At 37.4% G+C, this 20,639-nt stretch overlaps 1 protein-coding gene across 1 annotated transcript in view; it reads left to right on the top strand.

Moving 5' to 3' along the window:
• LOC149807272 (uncharacterized) overlaps nt 1-19,387 on the top strand; it is an 89,238-nt gene extending 69,851 nt beyond the window's left edge. The window contains exon 2 of the mRNA XM_089964298.1: nt 15,310-19,387. Coding sequence (XP_089820424.1) covers nt 15,351-16,241 — 891 coding nt within the window. The 5' untranslated portion in view covers nt 15,310-15,350 and the 3' untranslated portion in view covers nt 16,242-19,387. The remainder of the gene's footprint in view (nt 1-15,309) is intronic.
• Nucleotides 19,388-20,639: the final 1,252 nt, after the last annotated feature.

Here is a 20,639-nt window from a genome sequence, read left to right as displayed (position 1 = left end):
GCCTCGAACACGTTCTCGGAGCGTGATTACATAAATAAGTTTTCAGACAAATTATGAATTAGACAAATGATTTGCTTATAGTATAATGAATCAAGAATTCGTCCCCGAACAAGAATTTGTTGCACATCCAACTATTCCAAATTATGAGGCAAACCGAGATGGCACGGTGCGACACTGCACGCGAAGACGACCAGTTGGTACAGTTGATAATGCTGGTTATTTAAGATTTACTGTTACCAAAGGGAGGTATTTATGTCATCGTTTCGTCTATGAGGTTTTTAACGGAGTGATCCCTAAGGGTTTTGTCATTGATCACATTAACGGTAACATACTTGATAACTCTATAAACAATCTTCGCGTGGTCACTCAGAGCAAGAACTGCCTACTGGGTAACACAGGGCGTTGTAAAACAGTTGCAAGAAGAGCTATTAAGTCTCGAAATATACAGACTCGTGAAGAAATTGTATTCCAGTCAATGGCCGCAGCCGGTAGGTATTTCGGTATTTGTTCACCTGTTGTACAGCATGTCGCAACCGGGATCTGCAAAACAGCATTTTCAAAGAAGCTCAAACAGAAGATTTCATTCTGCTATATAACTCTTATCGCTGACACAAACGACGATAACTCCTCCACGAGTGTGTAACGCTCTGCAGAGTTGTCGTCGTCAGAGGATTTGCTCCCCTGAGAAAGCCACCTTGATAAAATATTTTATCGAGTTCATAACATGTAATCATTTATTTACCGTAGAATATATATTTTTTTACAAACAATATCCTCGTTTTACTGAATATATCCGACTGTTTTGCTCTTCTGTGCTTGTTATATGACCGCGCTCGAGAAAACATACAATTAAAATATTTTAAACAAGTCCCGCCCACTGCTAGAGCGAATTTCCAACTCGCAAGTAACAGTTGGGTTATATACGAAATCGCTCCCTAAGACCTTTGGGTCGATCGAAAGTCAGCACGCGCAAGCAAAACCATAAATTAAATCCGCCAATGGCGGGTGTCTTTTGTGCACCATCCAATGGTCGATTCAATGGATGGTTTTGCTCTGCTGCTGATCGTAGAAAATGACCCACCTGCATGTTTGTGTCGTCATAGGATAAGTTAGGATAAGATTACATGTTCATTGTACCTTTGCTTGCTGTCATACTCGAATCAGAGGTAAAGGTTGTTCTGTGTTGTATCGTCCCTCCCGAGCTTCTAGACCGTTATTTGACGATCTAGAAGTTCCTCATGGGGTGAGTGACCCCCAAAAATAAACAGATAGATGGATGCATAAAGCTCTACGTCACCTGGGTGCCCACCAATAGAAACATTCAGAAAGAGTGTTGGCCAAAAATAAACGGTAACATGAGGTGCCTAAGGGAAAAATCACAACACGAAGGTCTAATATAAGACCAAGAAAAAAAAAATCCTAACAAAGGACTCATGAAAGAACCGTAGGCCGGTGAAGAGTACCCAGTAAGTGATAACCGCTCATCATCTATCTGTTTATTTTTGTTTTTGGTGATGCTAGCACGAGAAGTCCCTTGGACGAGAAATGCAAAGCATTTTTCATGCATTTAAAAATATAAAAATATATAATAATATGAATCACGAAAATATAAATACCATACTTGTTGAAATTAAAGAATTACAACAGCGAGGTTTTAATATTTTACTAGACACTGAAACAATTATGTCAGATTTTGAATCCTTGAATGAGCTATCACAATCGGGGAAGAACAATCTCCCCGCGTGTTATAGGTTCATTAAGGGTTTGCAAGATCGCATTTACAGATCACTTGCCGGGATAACTGAAAATCAGGTATCTGAATTTATTCCACTGTGCCGTGCAGTTGAGAAGATTCGTCTTGTATTGTCAAGCGAGTATGAGACTCGAAAATTAATTAGCACCAGGGTGAGACGGTTAAAAGGTTATATAAAGAATCTAGACACGGAAATGCCTTGCATTTCTGACGAAAATACTAGTATTTGTGACTACGAGGCCGACAAGGAAGTATAAACCGCCGCGTGTGACTCACAGCACAAAGTGAAAGTAGAACCTGAGAAACGCTAGCCCCCCCCCCCCCCGCTTAAGTGTAAAGCACATTTCCACGGTAAAAAAAAAAGTGTATTATTTTTTTTGCCCGAGCGTGGAAACTCTTCGAGTTTCTCTGGAAGTCCAAGGGACTTCTCAAGGGCGTTTTCAGATTTGAAAATGTTTTACATGAGAAGTCCTTAGACTTCCAGGATTTGCTTAAGCGTTTCAACATCAATACAACAATGAGAATAGTTCATAATCTGTTCTCGTTGACACCAAGCTGTGATCATATGATTTTGCTGTAGCTGTGTTAATTGTGACGACGTTAACAAGAAGTCTTCGTCGCCGTACACGTCAACGATTATTTTAACGGGGAAATACTGTTCGTGTGAGTTTCCAAATGCGGTTTTTATTGCCGTGTGAAGAATTTGCTTATCATGAATATGAACTCGTGCGTGAATGTATTCACACATTATATACAACTGTTTTTTTTTAAATGCGTGAGCGTGGAAACTCGAAGAGTTTCAGGACTTCACCAGTAAGTTCACGGAGACAGTCTCGCCACGCAGGTCCAACACCCCCCCCCCCCGTTGGTCGGTGAGTTTAAAATTTATCGTTGACAACCACGGATTATTACACCGCAGATAGACCACATTGATTGGTTCTTGCACAATCAGAAAACCGGGGGGGTCTTTTGGTGTGAACGTATACAGAATAAACCCCTGCGTCGCCGTCGTAGTATCTGATGCGCTGTAGCTACCGTCGATGACGTCACATACAAGATTGACCGCAATAACATCTGTGATATTTACGATCCCGGGTGAGATGTGTCTGCCATCGGATGCTGTACTGTTATCGTGTCTTAAAATAACAGGTTGTGGTTTTGTTCGCGTGTACGTGGCAGAAATATCTTCGAAAGATTCCTCGATGAGATCCTGGACTGATTTTCTCAGCGTGCGCGCGTTATATCCAGGAAGTTTAAAATCTGGAATATCTTTCACGGGAATACCAAATCGGGCTGCAAACTCCGATCTTTTTTCGTTTCCGTAATCGCCCTTGAGATCCAGTAGATACTGAATTATTTTTTGATTTATAATTTCCATCGCGGATGCGAGTTTGTTTAGTTTTTCTATGGTGGTGATAATGTTCGTGCGAGAATGCAAAGCATTCCGAGAACTGCTTGCAGAAACGCTAGCGTTTCCAGTTCCAGGTTTTGTTATATCAGAGATATAATCTTGGAAATGTCCCCGCAACAGGTCTAGCTGTTGTTTATGTGCTTGTTTGATCGGATTAAAAAAATGAGCTTCTATATCTTCCATACGGTAATGACGGTCCCACCCGCCTTCGAAATTTGCTACCCCTATATCAAAGGGGTGCTTTGGGGGTTTAAACCGGGATTCTCCTGATTGTAATCGATCTGGAAATAATAAATGCTCGCCGTACACGAGGTCGTGTAGTTCTTCCTTCGTGGTCTCGAAATCCGACTTCGATGGTGGCGGTGGACCCGGTCCGACCTCGGGTCGTTCTCGTGGCCATCCTAATACGGACCTGATTGAGCTTTTATAAATATCCACGGCGTATCCCGGTGTTGAGATTTCAATGACCGCAGACAGCGTTGGTTCGTGCGCGGTCACAGATATTTTGGCTTCCTTGCCGGTGATTCGTTTTATTTGGCGTTGTATCTCCGCGTTGATTTCTTCGATCTGATAACTCCCAGTGGGTAGCGTAATTGTATCCCATTCAAGTTCACGTTGTTGTGGGTCCGCGCTGGGTCTCCCGAACACAAACGAATTATTCGGCTGCTGACCGCCAAATGATGCCGACCTGATATTGGGCCAGCTGTGATACGCACTGAGCTTTGCTAATGCGATTTCACTCACACGAATTGGAGTTGGAAAATTAATGCTGAATTCTGGTGTCGTCGAGGACACTGAGATCATTGTGGTCCTTACCGGTGTTGTGTTTGTGACTATTTGCTGAAGCAGTTCCTGTGGCGTTGCCATCAGTGACATTATTTATTTGTTTAGTTTTCAAATAGTCATTGTACACATCTGACATTAGTTTGAATTCAGAATCTGATATCGACGTAGCGTCGCTGGATTGCACGTCTAACGATGATGATATCAGCGATGATAATTTCTGATATGCGGTCGTGGCTGTATTTAATTTTGTCGTGTAATCGTGTAATTTTGTGTTAGCACACGAGGATATTTTTTTTGCTATGATGCCGAAAACTCCTGCTGTTGCTGTAGCAGCGGAAACAGAGATCGTGGCAGCGACTACTTCAGTCACTGGAGTGACCGCTGATAGTATTACTCCCGCGGATGCAACAACGGCGGATACTGAATAAACCATAACGTCTAACACTGTTATGCGTCTGCGGTATTTTTTTACTTTTTGACTGGTTACTTCGATGACAGTTTTTAACTCAGATTGCCACTCACGGACTTGATTGTATCGATATTGTTGAGCATCTGGAAATCCTTCGGATTTCAACGTTGACATATTATTTAAAAATCGCTGCCGATTTTCAATTACGCGGTCACCAACTCAGGCGTTGCAGCGACGAATTCCAAACAAAACCAGTAAGATGTTGATGTTAAAGTATCGTCGGCGGCTTCAAGCATAAATGTTTCCTCGGTTCCGCTGTTTAGTATTACGGTTACAACCCCGGAATACTTATCGGTGGAATGTCTCCAAGGATATGTTGTGAAGATTTCAAATTTAGCGGCTGAAAACACAGACAACCTGTAAACACCGGTGGCTGTTGCTGTATATTTGATAGTGCTATTTTGTCGTGACCATGTTGCGAATCCCGATGATACCGTGAATACGATGTTGGTGATATGCCCGGGAGTAACTCCAGTGGGGACTTTAATCAGACTGGTTTTGTTAACGATCTCAGGAATACCCGATACTATATTCTGCTGTGTTTGTTTGATCGTGTTAATGTTATTTTCTATTATCTGAACTTGATCTGAAAAACTTTTTTCCGTTCTGACTACACCTAACCGGGTATTAATCTTATTGATATCGTTGGCGTTATTAGTAAGATTTGGTATGATTTCAGAAAGTTTCGTGTCGACGACTGGAGGATCCCCAAAGAACTTATCCACGGCCTCATCAGTTTTTGAGAAGTTTCTTCGAAGTCTTGTAAACGCGCCCACGTGAACATCATACTCTGCACGCAGCGTATTTAGTTTACCGTTGACGATGTCCACGTATTGTTTGTTTGACGCATCCTGGTCGGATTCGGGATTTGCTAACGCGGTTATTTTGTTGCCGCTCATGTCAAGTCCGCCGGTCATTACGTCGCCGGATTTTGTTACTTTGTCGCTGACTAGGTCAACAACGAGTTTGTACTGCGCATCGTCGTTCGAGGCTGGATCTCTGAGTACGGTTATTTTGTTTCCATTCATGCTGAGTTCTCCTGTCATCGTGTCACCGTCTTTTTTCACACATTTATCAACACCTTTATCAATACTGTCTTTGATGCTTGCGATTGATATGTTCGAGTCCTTGATCCGGCCGCCATCACTAAATGCAACGAAATTATCCTTGGTAGCTCCAAGAACTCTGCGAATTATATCATTCCACTTAATGTTGCTCGTTCTTAGTTTTCCTTGCTTGTCTTGGAAAATAGCAACTTCATCTGGGTCAACTCCAGCTATATTCAAAAGATTATCGACTTCATCTCGGGTCGCATATTTTGAGAGATCAACATCTGTGCCAGGTTTGACTTTTCTTGTGAAAGGTCTTCCGTAAATATCCACCATTATTCTTATTGCTGTTTTTCAAATGCTAGCATGAAAATGCCTAGCATTTCTCGATGCGGTATATTCATACACTACTCGATGCGGAGGAGTTGCTGGATTTCTTGAGATTGCATCAAGAACATTTAAAACCTCGTTTCCACAAATGGGCGGATCAATTAATGTTTGTGTTGGTAGCGTCGACTGCCACACTGGAACATTAAAAAATCTGCTGACATACTTGAGAAACTCAACTGGCGGTGCTAAACCGTACGAATCGAAATAAATAATTCCACGTGGATCGATCGCGTAAGCAACCCAGTGAGTTCCCGGACCATCTTTGTTGTCGAGATTGATAATGCCAGTTTCTGGATTATTCGGCCGCGTCGGTAATTGATCTCGCATAAATACTCCTCTGAAATGTTTTATACGCAATTTTTTAACAGCATCGAGTAAATCAAAATTAGAAGCTGGAAGCGTCAACGGCGTTAGAATTTTTTTGGATACCATGATGCGGGAGTTCCTGGTAGTCTTAGCCCTGATCCGCGAGTGGATCTCCCCTTTTTTTTCTTATACCCGTGTCCGGTTGCTTTCTTTAGTGCCATTCCAGCTGCGGTTCCAACTGCACCGAGTGCTGCGGCTTTTGCTACGGCTGGTGCTGCCGCGGCAATCAACGCCGGTATTGCTGCGAGAAGAGGAAATATTCCACCGGTTTTAGTCATGTCCTTGATAGCTGCAGCAGAGAAATTAAGTCGGACACCGGTTTTTGCTGTTAGTGCCTTATTAAAATGTTTAATCTGAGTATTAGTCAACGACAATTTGTTTGGACCACCAACAAGTTGATCTCGTTTTAGTGTTATTGATGTCCCGCACGTGCTTGCGTTCTTCGATTGCAATTTCTTCGTTTGACCGGAAGTCAAGGTGACATTAACGTGACTGTATGACATTATATTTCAGAAACTAATCTAATTGTTACATGTTTTCTACTGGAGCGTCAATAACTCTCATTCGTCCGCCAACACCTTCAAGCAGCATTGCTTTATCGGAGAGTATGACAGCAATCGCTCTGTAACCACCAGCAGGAACTACACCCACCCTAGCCTTAAAGTGTATATCAACGACAGATTGTTTGGTTAGATCCAAATGTTCCAGCGAAAAGTAATAAATCGGATATAACGTTTTGAAATCCAACTGTGATATCTGTAGACCGGTATCAATATTTTGATCACGCCCCATAAACGTCATCAGACGGTGATACGCACGTGCGACCTGATTTTCTTCAAAATTTATATGAATGTCTTCAGATGGTTCTTGATGTCCGTTTATTCGCAGCGAAACCTCAGTGACGTCACAATTATCAAATACCATTGAATTTTCTTCTTGATTGTTTAATCGATCCATTCCCTGAAATGCAACGAAAATATGTCGCGGTGCTGATACTCCCTGTTGTGATGCTATATGCCACGTAAAATTTCCAAGAATGTTACTCTGAAAACTATCTGTTGTTGTTGTTAACCATGATAACAGTGATTTACCGCCTGTATCCATGAAAGAGATTAGCCGTTGCTCTTCAGTGATCGATGGAGACATTACTGGCATCCACAACGCAAGCTTGGATAATACTACTTTACCTTCAGCAGCACCGGCTTCACACCAGATAGCGTCATTGCTGGTACCGTGTCTAACAAGTACAACTGAATGATTAGATCCAAAAATAATCTTTCTGACATTTCTGCAGAATCCAAAGATGTGAGACAGCGGAATTACACATGAGAATCTTCTGTTATCGCCTGATAACATTAATTTACGCGTAGCAAACCCCAGATTGTAATTAGGGTTGGGAAATGATAAATCTTCAAAATTATCAATAGCAACAGGAGGAGCAGCACGGTTGGTTGGTTGTCTTACAATGCTAGATCTATGATCCGGATGATTAGAATTATCCTTAGCGAACATCATAGTCGGACCAGCTGATCTGGTGTAATCATCTGAGTATCGTGCTAATCCCAAGATTGTTGTAGCAACGCCAACATTATCCTGAATCGTTTCAATCTCTCTCCCGTCAATGCTGTATGAAGCACTTTTGAACAGCGCCATGATGCCATTATTAACAAAACCAACTCGAACACCAGCTCCGTATGCTGTATTAGCGGGGACATTTGTTACAATTTCACCCGTGACTTCAAGAAATGCTTCAGCGGGCAAGAAATATCTACTTGTATCCTGAACTCGCAATTCAATTCGCCCCGACTGATTAGGTACTGTTGCCTCATAAGAATAATACTGATAATCGCGCACAGATTCGTCTTTTAGCGTTGGTGCATCCATGTCGAACGCTGGATCAGATATAGGTTTAAACATTTTATATAAAATTATCGTCTTCTAAAACGAAATCCGCTTCCTGATATCAGGCTTGTATTTATTTGTTCGGGTATTTGGGTTACAAGCTCTGCAAGTTTTTGATTGGCAGCCTGATTTATTACTTTACCGACGTCCGCTGGCATAAGTTCAGTACTCGCCAGTTTCACCGGTGGCGGTTTTTTTGATCTACGAGTTAACCGTAACAGTCTATCCTTGATTGACGCGAATGCTTTCCCGGCGAGATCACCAACAGATCCAAGAGCTTTATCCTTGATAACATCAATAGCTTTCATCGACAATTGTTTTGCAATTGGAATCGCTTTAGGGGCTATTCTTGAAAACAAACCAGTAATTGTATCACCGAGACCATCTCCATAGGTTGCTCTGTATACTGGTAATCGCGAGTTTACTACGCGGACTTGTAACACACGAGCGTGTCCGGGTTGAGAATTGTGCACGATCATTTTATTTAATTATTGTTTCTCTAACTAAATTTGCTAGTCGCTGTGGTAACCGTCTGCGAGTTCATCAATGAGTCCCCGGTAAACGCCGATATCCATAATGCCACGCTGAAATAGTCTCTGACAGATATCTGCGGCTTCATTTATAATTTCCGGAGAGTTGTTTCCGGCACGTCTTCCTCCGATGAGAACTTCTAACCGGGACACATCATTGACGATATTGTCAGGACAGATGTGGTTGTTATATCCGCGACCAGTGTAACCTTTTCCTGTTTTCTTTAGTTTTGCTGATATTTTAAAAATTTCATCAGTTACAGATCTTGCCCTTTTTTCTATCTTTTCTACCTTAGAGTCGGTACCCTTTTTCGGTATTCCTTCTTGTAATTTTTTTTTTTCCTCCATTAAATTTTTTAATTCATTTTTTAATCCTTTTATTTGCTTTTTCAGTTTTTCCTCCTCTTCTGATATATCGGGGGGGGTGGGCGACGAAACAGAAGTGGTAAAATCATCATCATCGGGATCCCCCATTTGTTCACGCGATAAAATTTCAGGCACTGGATCAGGCGGTGTCATTGCAGGGTCTATTTTTAGAGCTGGTGGTTTCTTCTCCTGTAGTCTCGACTGTTTTTTCATTTCCTTTTCCTGCATTTTTTTCTTCTTTTCTTCCTCCCTTTCCTGCTTTTTCATTTCCATTTCCTGTATTTTTGCCTTCCTTTCCTTTTCCTTTGCCCTCAGTTGTTGGTCTTTTAGTTCCTTATTAACCCCAATTACGCCAGTTTTTATGAAATTATAGGTATCATCATTTTTAGATATTCGAGGAATGTCTCGGTTTATTTTGTAAACATAATCCCCCCAATCATTCTGGGTCATACCCGAGGCAGCTCCTGGTTTTAGAAAATCTTGCCGGTTAGGATAATTTAAGACAATCCAAACAGAAAACTCCTTAAGTTCATCCACGTTAGTAAGCGGAATATTTTTTATTGCAGTAATACCATCTTCGGTAAATTTATTAATAAATGTTTCCTTAGCAACTGTCACTACTCCGGCGGCACCTGGATCAACTACAGCACCTTCATCTGCCTGTTGCTGTTTAAGTTCTTCTATTGCTTGAAGTAACCCTCGTTTTGTTTTGGTAGGGTCAGCAGGATCAGGTTTTCCTACAATTGCAGTTTTAACTTCACCAGTAGCTGCTGTAATAGGCTTAAATAATTCCTCCGCAGATGTTGCAAACTCAACTCGCGCTTCTTGTCTTGCTCGTAATTTTTCTTTGACGGAATCATGGACCGGAATAAATTTTTTAATCGCGGCTAGTCGTTGTCGTGCCAATCTAGTTGTGAGTGCTTCTCCGATATTTGCCATTATTTATTTGTCCACGATTTAATTTCCCCGCGAAAACTCTTCGAGGGATCGGGGACATTTTTTTTGTCCTGTATTCTGAATAGAAGGGTTTATTTCGTCGAAATAAGCCCTCTATCGAATAGTTTCCGTGGGGAGGGCTTATTGTGCAAAAAGCTTTTGGTCTGTTCGCCCCCTCTGCTGCTTGTGATGAGCTGAACATGAGACCGAGCAAAATGTCATACGAATAATTTAGAGAATTTTGACACGATCAATGTTCATTAGGTGATTGTTTCCAAAATATGTGATACACAACGAGTTGTAACTTATCTCATTGTTGTAGCGTCCTAATGGCTGTAGTCTTGACATTCAATGAAATCATTCGTGCATGTTTTATAGTTTTTTTTACGAAAAGTGTCCTTTATCAATGAAATATGTTAAATTTTACGACTTTTCATGCAATGTATTGAAATGTTATAAAAGTATGTAGAGTCAGAGGGAAAGATGAACAACTAGATCATATAAAAATTGATACTATACAAATAGTACTGATTTGAAGGGTAATGTTTCAAGCAGATACGCTATAGGTATTTATTGTAATGACTTTACCTACCCATTACATGGGCATCAGACCGTTCCGGTGGCTTAAGTGATTAGTGCGTTCACCTCGGGTGCGGGAGGTCGCGGCTTCGAAATCAAAGACTTACTTTAAAAATTGGTATTAGCAGGTGCCTCGCTTGGCGCTCAACATTGAGATATTAGCATTTGGACTGGTCGTCCTGCTGTTAGGACAACGTACAACGTGACATGATGGGTGGGACATGATGCTATATGTCTGCGGCATGATGCAACTGCCACACTGCAGACATCGTAGCAATATAACTGAAATTTTTTTTAACGTTACGTTTAAAATCCAAATCACACACACACACACACACACACACACACACACACAGGTGTGCGTATCAAGGACCATTTATTAATAGATATTCAATATGTTAATAAAAGCCAAAAGTGTCAGGAACGTGTGTGATACTATCGTCGCTACCTACTTCAACCGATTCAGGTGGTCAAACCCTAATTCGACTCATGTACTTCTGTTGAGGGCCATGTGTTGAATTAATACGTATATTGTCGAAGAAAAATACATTTCAGTGTGATATCTTTAAATCTTTAATAATTGAGGGTAGATCATTTCGACGCTCACGCATCGTTAAAATACACCTACCACTGATTTCTTCAAGAGGCATTTTAAGTTTTGTTTTGCAACGCCACTATAACAAAAGTTGTATCCAATCTTTCTAACTCCATGGCAAAATATAATTTCCATTGGCAGTGGTCATGGGTTTTGTGTTTTATTTTGAAATAGCATTGGTGTTTAGGATTAAATTATATCTTAAATTTTATCTTGCAAACGATCTGTAAAAGATTGAGTATATGGATTTTAAAGTTTTTCTTTCATGTGAGGATTGAATAATAAACCCTTGAATTTGTGATCTTCATGTAAGATACATGTAGACTTATTACACTTGCCACGTCCATCTAAATTTGCATATGCCCCTCTAGTTCGCTATTTTTGCTGGAATATGCCGGCTTATGTACAAGATCAGATTTGATAGGCGATGAAGAACAGAATTCGAAAAAATGATTGTCCACTTTGACAACGTGTTTTAATTATTATTCCATCTGTCAGAATCATATTGCATATTTCGGTGAATGAACAAAACACGTGGTTTACATTGATCTGACGAGTTCAATTGATCTTCGCATTGTTAACAAACTAATGCAATGTGGATATTTTGATGAATACGCTGAGAGCATTTATATGTTTTACATGTGTAAGAATGATCTGGATATAATTTAACTTCAGAAATAAGATCTAAACTTTCTAATATTTAGAAGCTTATCTTCCAAGAAACTGTAAAGTGCAAAGACTAAAGTGCAATGCATATTTTTTTCTTTCAGTATGTCCGTTTAAAAATCTTTCTCAAAAGGAACAACGTTCTTTGATATTAACTTTCCTCTTATCGCGACGCAGTCAAGATTGTCCTGACTGACATTATGTCTTTATGTTGAATTCATGTTCTCCACAGAGACGCGGTAAGAAGTAAATTTAACATAAAATCTTCTCATTATTCGAAACCGAAAGGTCACGTGTGTCGTTATTGTAATACTTGTGATTTATATCACGATGTGCGCATGATCGTTTGTTCGAAACTTGGTGTAGAAATTTCTTGAGATTCCATTTTTTTTATTCCATAAGACCATACATAATGGAACTCTTTCCGACAGCTCCATTTTTTTCACGTTAAAGCTGAGGTCGTGTTATAAAATTTAATTACATAAGCATTTGTTATTCTGACAGATTAGCACGCATTATTACATGATAAAGAATAACATTCGTTTTGAGCAATAGGTACCTAGATATACAGAAAACTCTTTTCTAGCTTGTCTCCAATTCCCTTCTGATTTCATTTGAATGGGACTAGCACTAGAGCAGACAAGTGCTCTTTGAAAAGTTGCTCCGTTTCATTTTTGTAAATAAGTGTATATCATTTTCACAGAAATTTGTTTGTTATTAAGCATGTTATCCCTCAAGACGTAATAACAAATGTGCACTTTCGTCTCGCTTCAGCTTTATGTATGAAAGTAGGGTAGTTTATTTGCCTTAACACGGTCTACGTTTTGTCAAGGCGATCCAAAGTCTTATTTTAAATACTAGTACAAACGATAACTAGTCCTTGTGATGACGGTATAAAGTTATTTGATAATTAGTCAGCAAGTAGAAAGTCTTTAATTGTTTTGCTTTCTTTTTGGTGTCTTTTCTGAAAGTCTGCATGCTTGGTAAATTGAATGATTAATTAATCGATTGATGTGATATTTAAATTGATTAAAAATTTATATTATCCATTTTCAGCATCGAGTAGGCGTTTGATCTTAAATAATAGTTTTATGTTCTTATTTTTGTATTTCTATCAAGCTATTTCGCCTATACTGTTCTAATATTTCTAATAATTCAACTTCACTTTAAAATAATCATATGATAAGAATTTACCGTACAACTAGCGATTGTGAAGTAGTGAAACATTCTGGTTAATGCTCAGGTCTGAGTGTAACCGCTTAAAGCCTCTGTGGTTAATGCTCAGGTCTGAGTGTAACCGCTTAAAGCCTCTGTGGTTAAAGCTCAGGTCTGAGTGTAACCGCTTAAAGCCTCTGTGGTTAAAGCTCAGGTCTGAGTGTAACCCGTTAAAGCCTCTATGGTAGGAAACACCACTATGAAAATCAATATGTCATTATCATTTTAAAATTATAATAGCACGCTTTTCAAAATCTCGAATAAAATTTTATTTTATGCTAATTAAAATAAATTTTAGTTTCCAAATGCTAAAATCAAAACTGAACCCATCGGAGCCTCAAAATTAAAGTCGCAATATTAAACAAAAGTATTTCAGCCAAAAGCCGAAATTTTTCGAACTCGAAAATTCATAGTAATACATTTGTTCTTGTTTAAAACATCTGAGGAAACTAGCATGCAGTCACATTCAACTGGTTTACATCACATGTCTCAATCATTTTCATAGAATGCTAACAGGAATCTCAAATATGGCTCATTATTATGCACCGTACAATTGTGATATTTATATGATTATTTGTTGGCTTTCTTTATCGATTTTATATATATATATATATATATATATATATATATATATATATATATATATATATATATATATATATATATATATATATATATATATATATATATATATCCAAAATCACGTTTACTGTGTACCTGACCAAGGACATTTATTTTGTAAACAGCATAATGCATAGTTAATATTTCTCTATGAATATGGATTAAATATTCACATCATTATTAATATAAACATGTTTTTTTCCCCTGAATTTGAGTTCAAAGATGCAGTCTTGTTTCTGACCTCAGAATCTTCTAGAAAGGAAAATTCCATTAAATGACAGATTATGTTTTAGAAAATGGAAATTGCGACCTAGGTCAAATAGAGGTTATACAATCTTATTTATCTAAAAATTACTTGTTCTTTCCTTAACATCTTGAAACAAAATAGTCTTATTGTTGTGTTCAGTTTTCCATTATTTATTCAAATTATTGTTCACTGGAAATTCAAATTACCCGTCAATAATACTCTAAAATGGAGCATGCTTGCATATTCGAAGCTACAGGCACACAAACACATTCAGTATTAGAATGTAGTTGGAATAACACTGGAATTCATTTGGAACTTCATACATTTGGACTTGTGATAAAACTTTTAGGACTGTTTGGGATTTAATTCACAATAATGTAATTTGTTTCTTCAAATTTTCACTTTGCATTCAAGGGAAACAAATTATCTATTAAATATTAAAAAACTTGTTTATTTTTCGCTCTTTTCTTTTACTTTGTTTAAGACCTTCGTTTGTGTTGCAATCATGCATTTTGTTTCTATACATAAAACTATTTATAAGGTATCACAGACGTACCAAGTATCATGTGATTCCATTTCCTGAGAGATTCAAATCATTGCATGTATTTATGGCCACAGCACTTCAGTTTTCTAACATTTAATGCAAACATAGAATCTTCAGGGTTTCTGTAGCAATTAGCTAAGCAAATAATGTGAAGCCCACAGCCAATAGTTATTGGTTAATCCGTTTCGTTCTTTTAATTTCGATCTGTGGATGAAACAGTTTTCATTGGAGGTACGCACATTAGGTAATACATACCATTACTAATTTGGAAAGGCTCTGTAAGTTAGTTCCTGCAAAACCCATAATAAAGACTTACTGGTCTAAGATAAACATGGCGTGTTTTTTTTTTTTCTCAAGACTTTGCATACTAAACTTGACATTCTTGCACCTGATGATATTGAAGGCTTGCTGCGTACTATAGACCAAAATTAAAATTCTTCCTGCGACAGACATAATTAATAATTAAAGTCACTGGCACATGTTTAAGCCAAACACAACGGTTAGACTCTAGTGTCGATAATGGGTGGGGAAAGGACAACATGATTTTCGAAGCGATATGCTATGCATGTATAGATTAGGTGAAAATCGACTGTGGAAACCCAGTGTGGAATGCATGATACCATTCAATTTTACATGGGTTAAAGTAACAATAACAGATCGTAAAACTAACGCGGAATATGAAAAATTACCATGTATGTTTCAAGGCATGACTATTTTTTTTTTAAATTTTGTTTGCTTTTCTAAAGTTGTTACTTGGTAATTTAGTTTTGTTATTTAGTTGCCTAAAATTATTCATCAACCTTTATTTTGCTCATTAATAAAAAGAAAGTATTGCTATCCATTAGCTATAATAATATAATTAATTATTCCTTTTCTTCTTTTAGGTTAATGGTCAAGAAGCTTGGCCGTGACTAATAATTTACCAATGGCGCCGGTAGCAGGGCGGTCGATACCAACAGATTTACATTTACATAGCAGTCCATGGTGTACAGCGGCTACAAGTAATAGCACAACGAATTCGCAGCATTCGGATTCTGACATACACGCCGTGTTTTACATCGTTGTTACACTTGTGTTTTATTCCATAGGAATTGTCATTGGAATTATCACGTATCTCAAGAGAGAAAAACGGGAAATAGAGGAGGATAAAATGTACGATGAGTATATTTCTTTCAGGAAAGGTTATGGTTCTCCAACTCGTTCTTTGAAAGTTCAGCAAGTGATAGCCAGATTGCAGGAACTACGTGATTCAAAATTAGGGCAAATTGATTTGGTACACAAAGAGCGGACTCTGCAAAGTGTTGACTCTAGAACGGATACCGCATGTCGTTCATTTAGACTAGTTGATAACAAAGGAGATATTGATTTAGGATCTTCATTACAAGACAAAACACAGCAATGTGGTAAAATGGCTAAAAACCTGCAAGAAAGTTTGGATGATATCCATGAATCAGACGAGGAGATTTTCTCAAACAAACGTCTGTCCACACTAGTTGCCAAAATTTTTGAAGGCGATGAAGATAAGGAATACATGTATTCAGGGGACGATGTTGATCCTGATAAAGATAACAGCGAGAAAAGATCTGGAATTGAAGGCAAAACCGATTCCTCTCGAGAAGATTCGGAATTTGATACGTGTAATATTCTTGAATACAAAGAAGAACCAAGAAGGAGCAAAATTTCGAATGAAAGCACTGAACACGAAGACAAAGAATCACTTCAAGACGACAAAGAAACCAAACGTCTGCTTCCGGAGGAAAACGAACCGAAGCGACATCAAACTTTGCATGGACGATGGTCTGTAACAAGTGTATAGAACAATCAAAATGTGCTGACGAAGATATAAGTAGTCTTTTTTAATAACTCAAATATTGACACTTTTATGGTAATGTTTTACGCTATGCATAAATTTGAAACGAATGTCACATTTTAATGGATAAATAGCAACATGTCTATATTGAAATTTCTAACATATATGGCACGATTTAATTGATAATAGTATTGTTTGAGTCTAATTTCAAATTGTTATAACCTTTCATTTTTGTAAAAAGGCAATAGATGGACAACAATCTTTGGTAAAATTAACGAAGTCCTCATTCATTGTCATGTATAATTATAAGATGAGCATAGTTTTGATCAAGGATATAATGGAAAACTTTGTAACAAACGCTTTGTGTCATTCCTTGCAATAGCTATCCCATATATGGTTTATTCTATTGTGATTTATGTTTCTATTAACTTTTTTCATGCAGTAGAACTGTTTTGAAATTTACTTTAAATCACACAATTTGAATGGTTAATTTTATGTCAGATTTAAACATTATCCGATCAGATCGCTGAATTCTGTACTTAATTTCTAGTCCAGCTTAAATTCCATTTATGAATTCCAGGCCTGGTCCTAAGTCAGTTTAATTCAGTACTTGTTCTTAAAGGAGTTAAATACACGTTTATTTTTAGAGTCAAGTACAGTAGGTAGATAACTGAATGTTAGGTTTCTTGATATCGAAGCCAGTTATATAGTGCTGCATATTGGCAAGTAACATAATGCACGGAAGTAATGATGTGCTATGATGTATTAAGGCTACCATTACTGGTAATCATCACATTATATGATCCTCTATCCGTTGGTATACAATCTTAACCTAAAACGTCTTAGCCATCGACCATAATATTTTGCAGCAGAAATATCAATATTTTGGTTCCCGATGATTTCATGTCGAATAGGGGAACATAACAGTTTCTGTCAAAAGGAACGTTCTTTCTTGCTTATAAACTCTGCACCGTTTTATCGTGCGTATACTGTATATAATTGTTTGGTTCGATAGGACACCGTTCTGAACTTCACAATACAGCTATTGTCGAAGCGCAGTTTTTAGTCTAGTCTATTCAGAAAAGCTGCAAGTTACATGGTAGATGTCACTGGAACCAACATAAAAAAATAAACCAAACCGACCAAAAAAAAACCTGTTTCTTAAATCAGGTGCATTAGTTGTAAGTTCAGATACACCGAGACTATTTTACTTATGCTAAGCAATAATCTGGACACATTATATAAAATATCAACATTGACTATATTGCATTTTTTGAATTAATTTTATTTGAACGAAATAACTGGAATTTTAGTGCAAGTAACTTTTCAGGAACAGACGCTTTTCACCTTATGCAGAGGCAAGGGGCAGTACTCCATACGCATTGTATTTTCCGTTTAGACTTTGATGCTGATTTCTAATGAACATTCTCAACTGATTAGTAAATCTCCAGGAACATTCAGAAGAAAAATAAATGATAATCTTATGATATATATTGCGATGCAATGACATATGGTTGACTCAGTTAGCAGAGTTGTACATTCTGGCAAGCACTTGTGATTGTGCCTGTACACTCACTAACGAATTAGTACTAATAGAAATCATTAAAAAAATGTTTCATTTGTCTTACTTATTTGATATAATTTTTTATCAAATAATAATTGGAAAATACGTTATATAGAATTTGACCAAAGACTGAAAATAATTGAGGTTCAGTACACATATGAGAAATAGAAAATAGCTCTAATTCTGGTACAATTTTTAAGAAATATTATTCCTCGGATTTTTTCATACATACACTTAAAAACTATAGCCATTTTTATTCCATTTGAAACACATGAAATGTTTTTTTGTCATCAATAATACTCAGAGAATTAAACGTTTACATTGCTTGAACCTGCAGTAATAAACACATATTACGTGTAAACTAGAATCACGCTTATTACAAGAGAACCAAATTAATAATTCTATATAAAAAATGAGAATTTTAGTTTTGATGTAGTGTAGTGACTCAAGCTGAAGAAATGATGTGTCAATTCTTCCTTTCACAATAATGAATAATTTATTACTAATTCATTTCTACTAATCAACTGGAACAACCTATTTTACCTAAAGCTGGATCATATCAGCTTGTTTATACAATAAAATTTACATACACGTGTTGCAGATTAATTTCAGTTGACCTATACTATGCAAATACAGATATGTGTCTGATTTATGACTCGTGCAGTTTTACCTGTGTGATGTGTCTGATGCCCTCACAAAAGACGCAACAAACACATAGCGATGTGTTCAGACTCCTACACGGTATATTCATACTCCCACACCGTGTATTCATACACACACACGGTGTATCCATATACCCACATGGTGCATTCATACACCCACACGGTGTATTCATACACACACACGGTGTATCCATATATCCACATGGTGCATTCATACACCCACACGGTGTATTCATACACACACACGGTGTATCCATATACCCACATGGTGTATTCATACACCCACACGGTGTATTCACTCCTCCACACGGTATATTCATACTAGCACGAAGTGAATTAATAAACCCATCGTAAGCTCTTCAAGCAGATTTGAATAATAAAGTTCTTACTTCATTTAAGTTACTCCAGTCATTTATTTATTCAGATTACTTTCTCAGCTTTAATATCATCCTGTGTTCAAGGTGTACTTCCAGACACAAGCAGGTCCAGAAAATGCCACAGCTCATATCCTTTCCTCCATACAGAAGCTGACATCCAGGTTTCATCTATACTGATAAATATAGATTTCATCATGAGCACTCAGAACCTTTAAGTTATTGAATTTCTAATACCATGGTGTTTGCATAGATTTACATCACCAATGCGTCATCTGCAATAATGATGCATGCAATATCAACGATTCCATTTCCTATCATCCCATTTATCATTGTGGAATTACGAATCAATATTTACATCTTTTTATTAGTTTGCTGCATAATAATGATGATATAAATCAGCTTTACATATAATTGGTAATAGTGCTGCATGCATAATAAAAAAAACGAAGCATATTTGGTTATGATTAGCATGAAATTGTTCAAATCATGCGATTTCCACTCAACTTTTCTATGTCTGCCAATGCGATAATAAAATAATTAAAATATTAATTTATGTTGTTAACAATTTGTTCCATAATATCGGTATTTGTGCGTAGATTTACATAATCCAGGAACATACAGTCAAAAGTAATATGAGTGTTTGTCTGCGTTATTCTTTCCACTCTCAATCAGATCCAGTCATCTAACTCCCTCTTCAGATAGTAAAAATATTGTTTAACTGGTGTGCAACACTGTATACTTCAAAAAATTACATTATTTTTTAGGTCTATACCTAAACGGTGTTGATGAGCCATGTCACCGGCCCATGCGTATGGAAACATACAGGTACATCAAGTTTGCAATAGCAGCAAATATTAACTGAGCTTCTTCTGGAAAATATTCGAAGAAAGCAATCATGTATATGGTACTGGTAACAACTCATTAACAGCAGAATAATACGTGTAACTAGCGTGTTAGAAAAACATCTTTAAGTGCATATTTATTAATTTTCAAAGGGCACCTGCAGACCTTTTTAGGGGGGAGGGGGGCAAACATGTAGTTGTCAGTATTAAGTTAAACGGTTTAGGCCAAAACATGTTTAGAGGTGAAATGGGGGAGAGTGGCGCAATTGCCCACCTTTGCAGCTGCCTCTGTGTGCGGGTGCCTATATCTATTTTCCAATGTATCAAAATGCTGCGTAAAGAGGATATATTTTGCAAATAAGTTTATTTCTTCGACATTTTTGTCGTCCATTTGGAACCAGTCATTTAAAACAAGTAAAGGACAATATATAGCCACATAAATTGAGGGTAACATAGTAGAGGAGATTGATGAATGCCGGAGTATCATTTTATTTTAAAGCTATGCAGTGTATTTAAAATTTACAAGACCAGAAATACATTAGGGCATTTTGAAAAGTATTACAATTACTAGAATACGCCGACTGAAGGACTTGAAAATGTAGTGAAGTCAATTAGTTTAATCTCATCGTCAAACTAGCGTGCGAGACGATGCATTTATTCTACTTGTGGATGACTCATTGATTGATTTAGGATGCAGAAAGAAAGATATTTTTCACTGAATAAAGTTTTTAAATTCTAGATTCTAGTCTGAACAAGTTAAAGTAATTTAAAACTGTTTTACAGGCTAATGTAGTATCATATACACTATAAAATATTTATGCTGTGAAGTATTTTACTACAGAAAAAACTTAATTGCTTTGGGTTACAACAAGGATTCATTTCACTAAATATAAACCTTACTTAACACTCTGGTGCAAACAATAAGCGATACTTTAAAATCAATATACACATTAGAGCAA

The sequence above is a fragment of the Sinohyriopsis cumingii genome, chromosome 1, assembly GCF_028554795.1.
Source record: "Sinohyriopsis cumingii isolate HCF-2022 chromosome 1, ASM2855479v2, whole genome shotgun sequence".
NCBI lineage: Eukaryota > Metazoa > Mollusca > Bivalvia > Unionida > Unionidae > Sinohyriopsis > Sinohyriopsis cumingii.
This window is presented reverse-complemented; position numbering and strand designations above follow the sequence as displayed.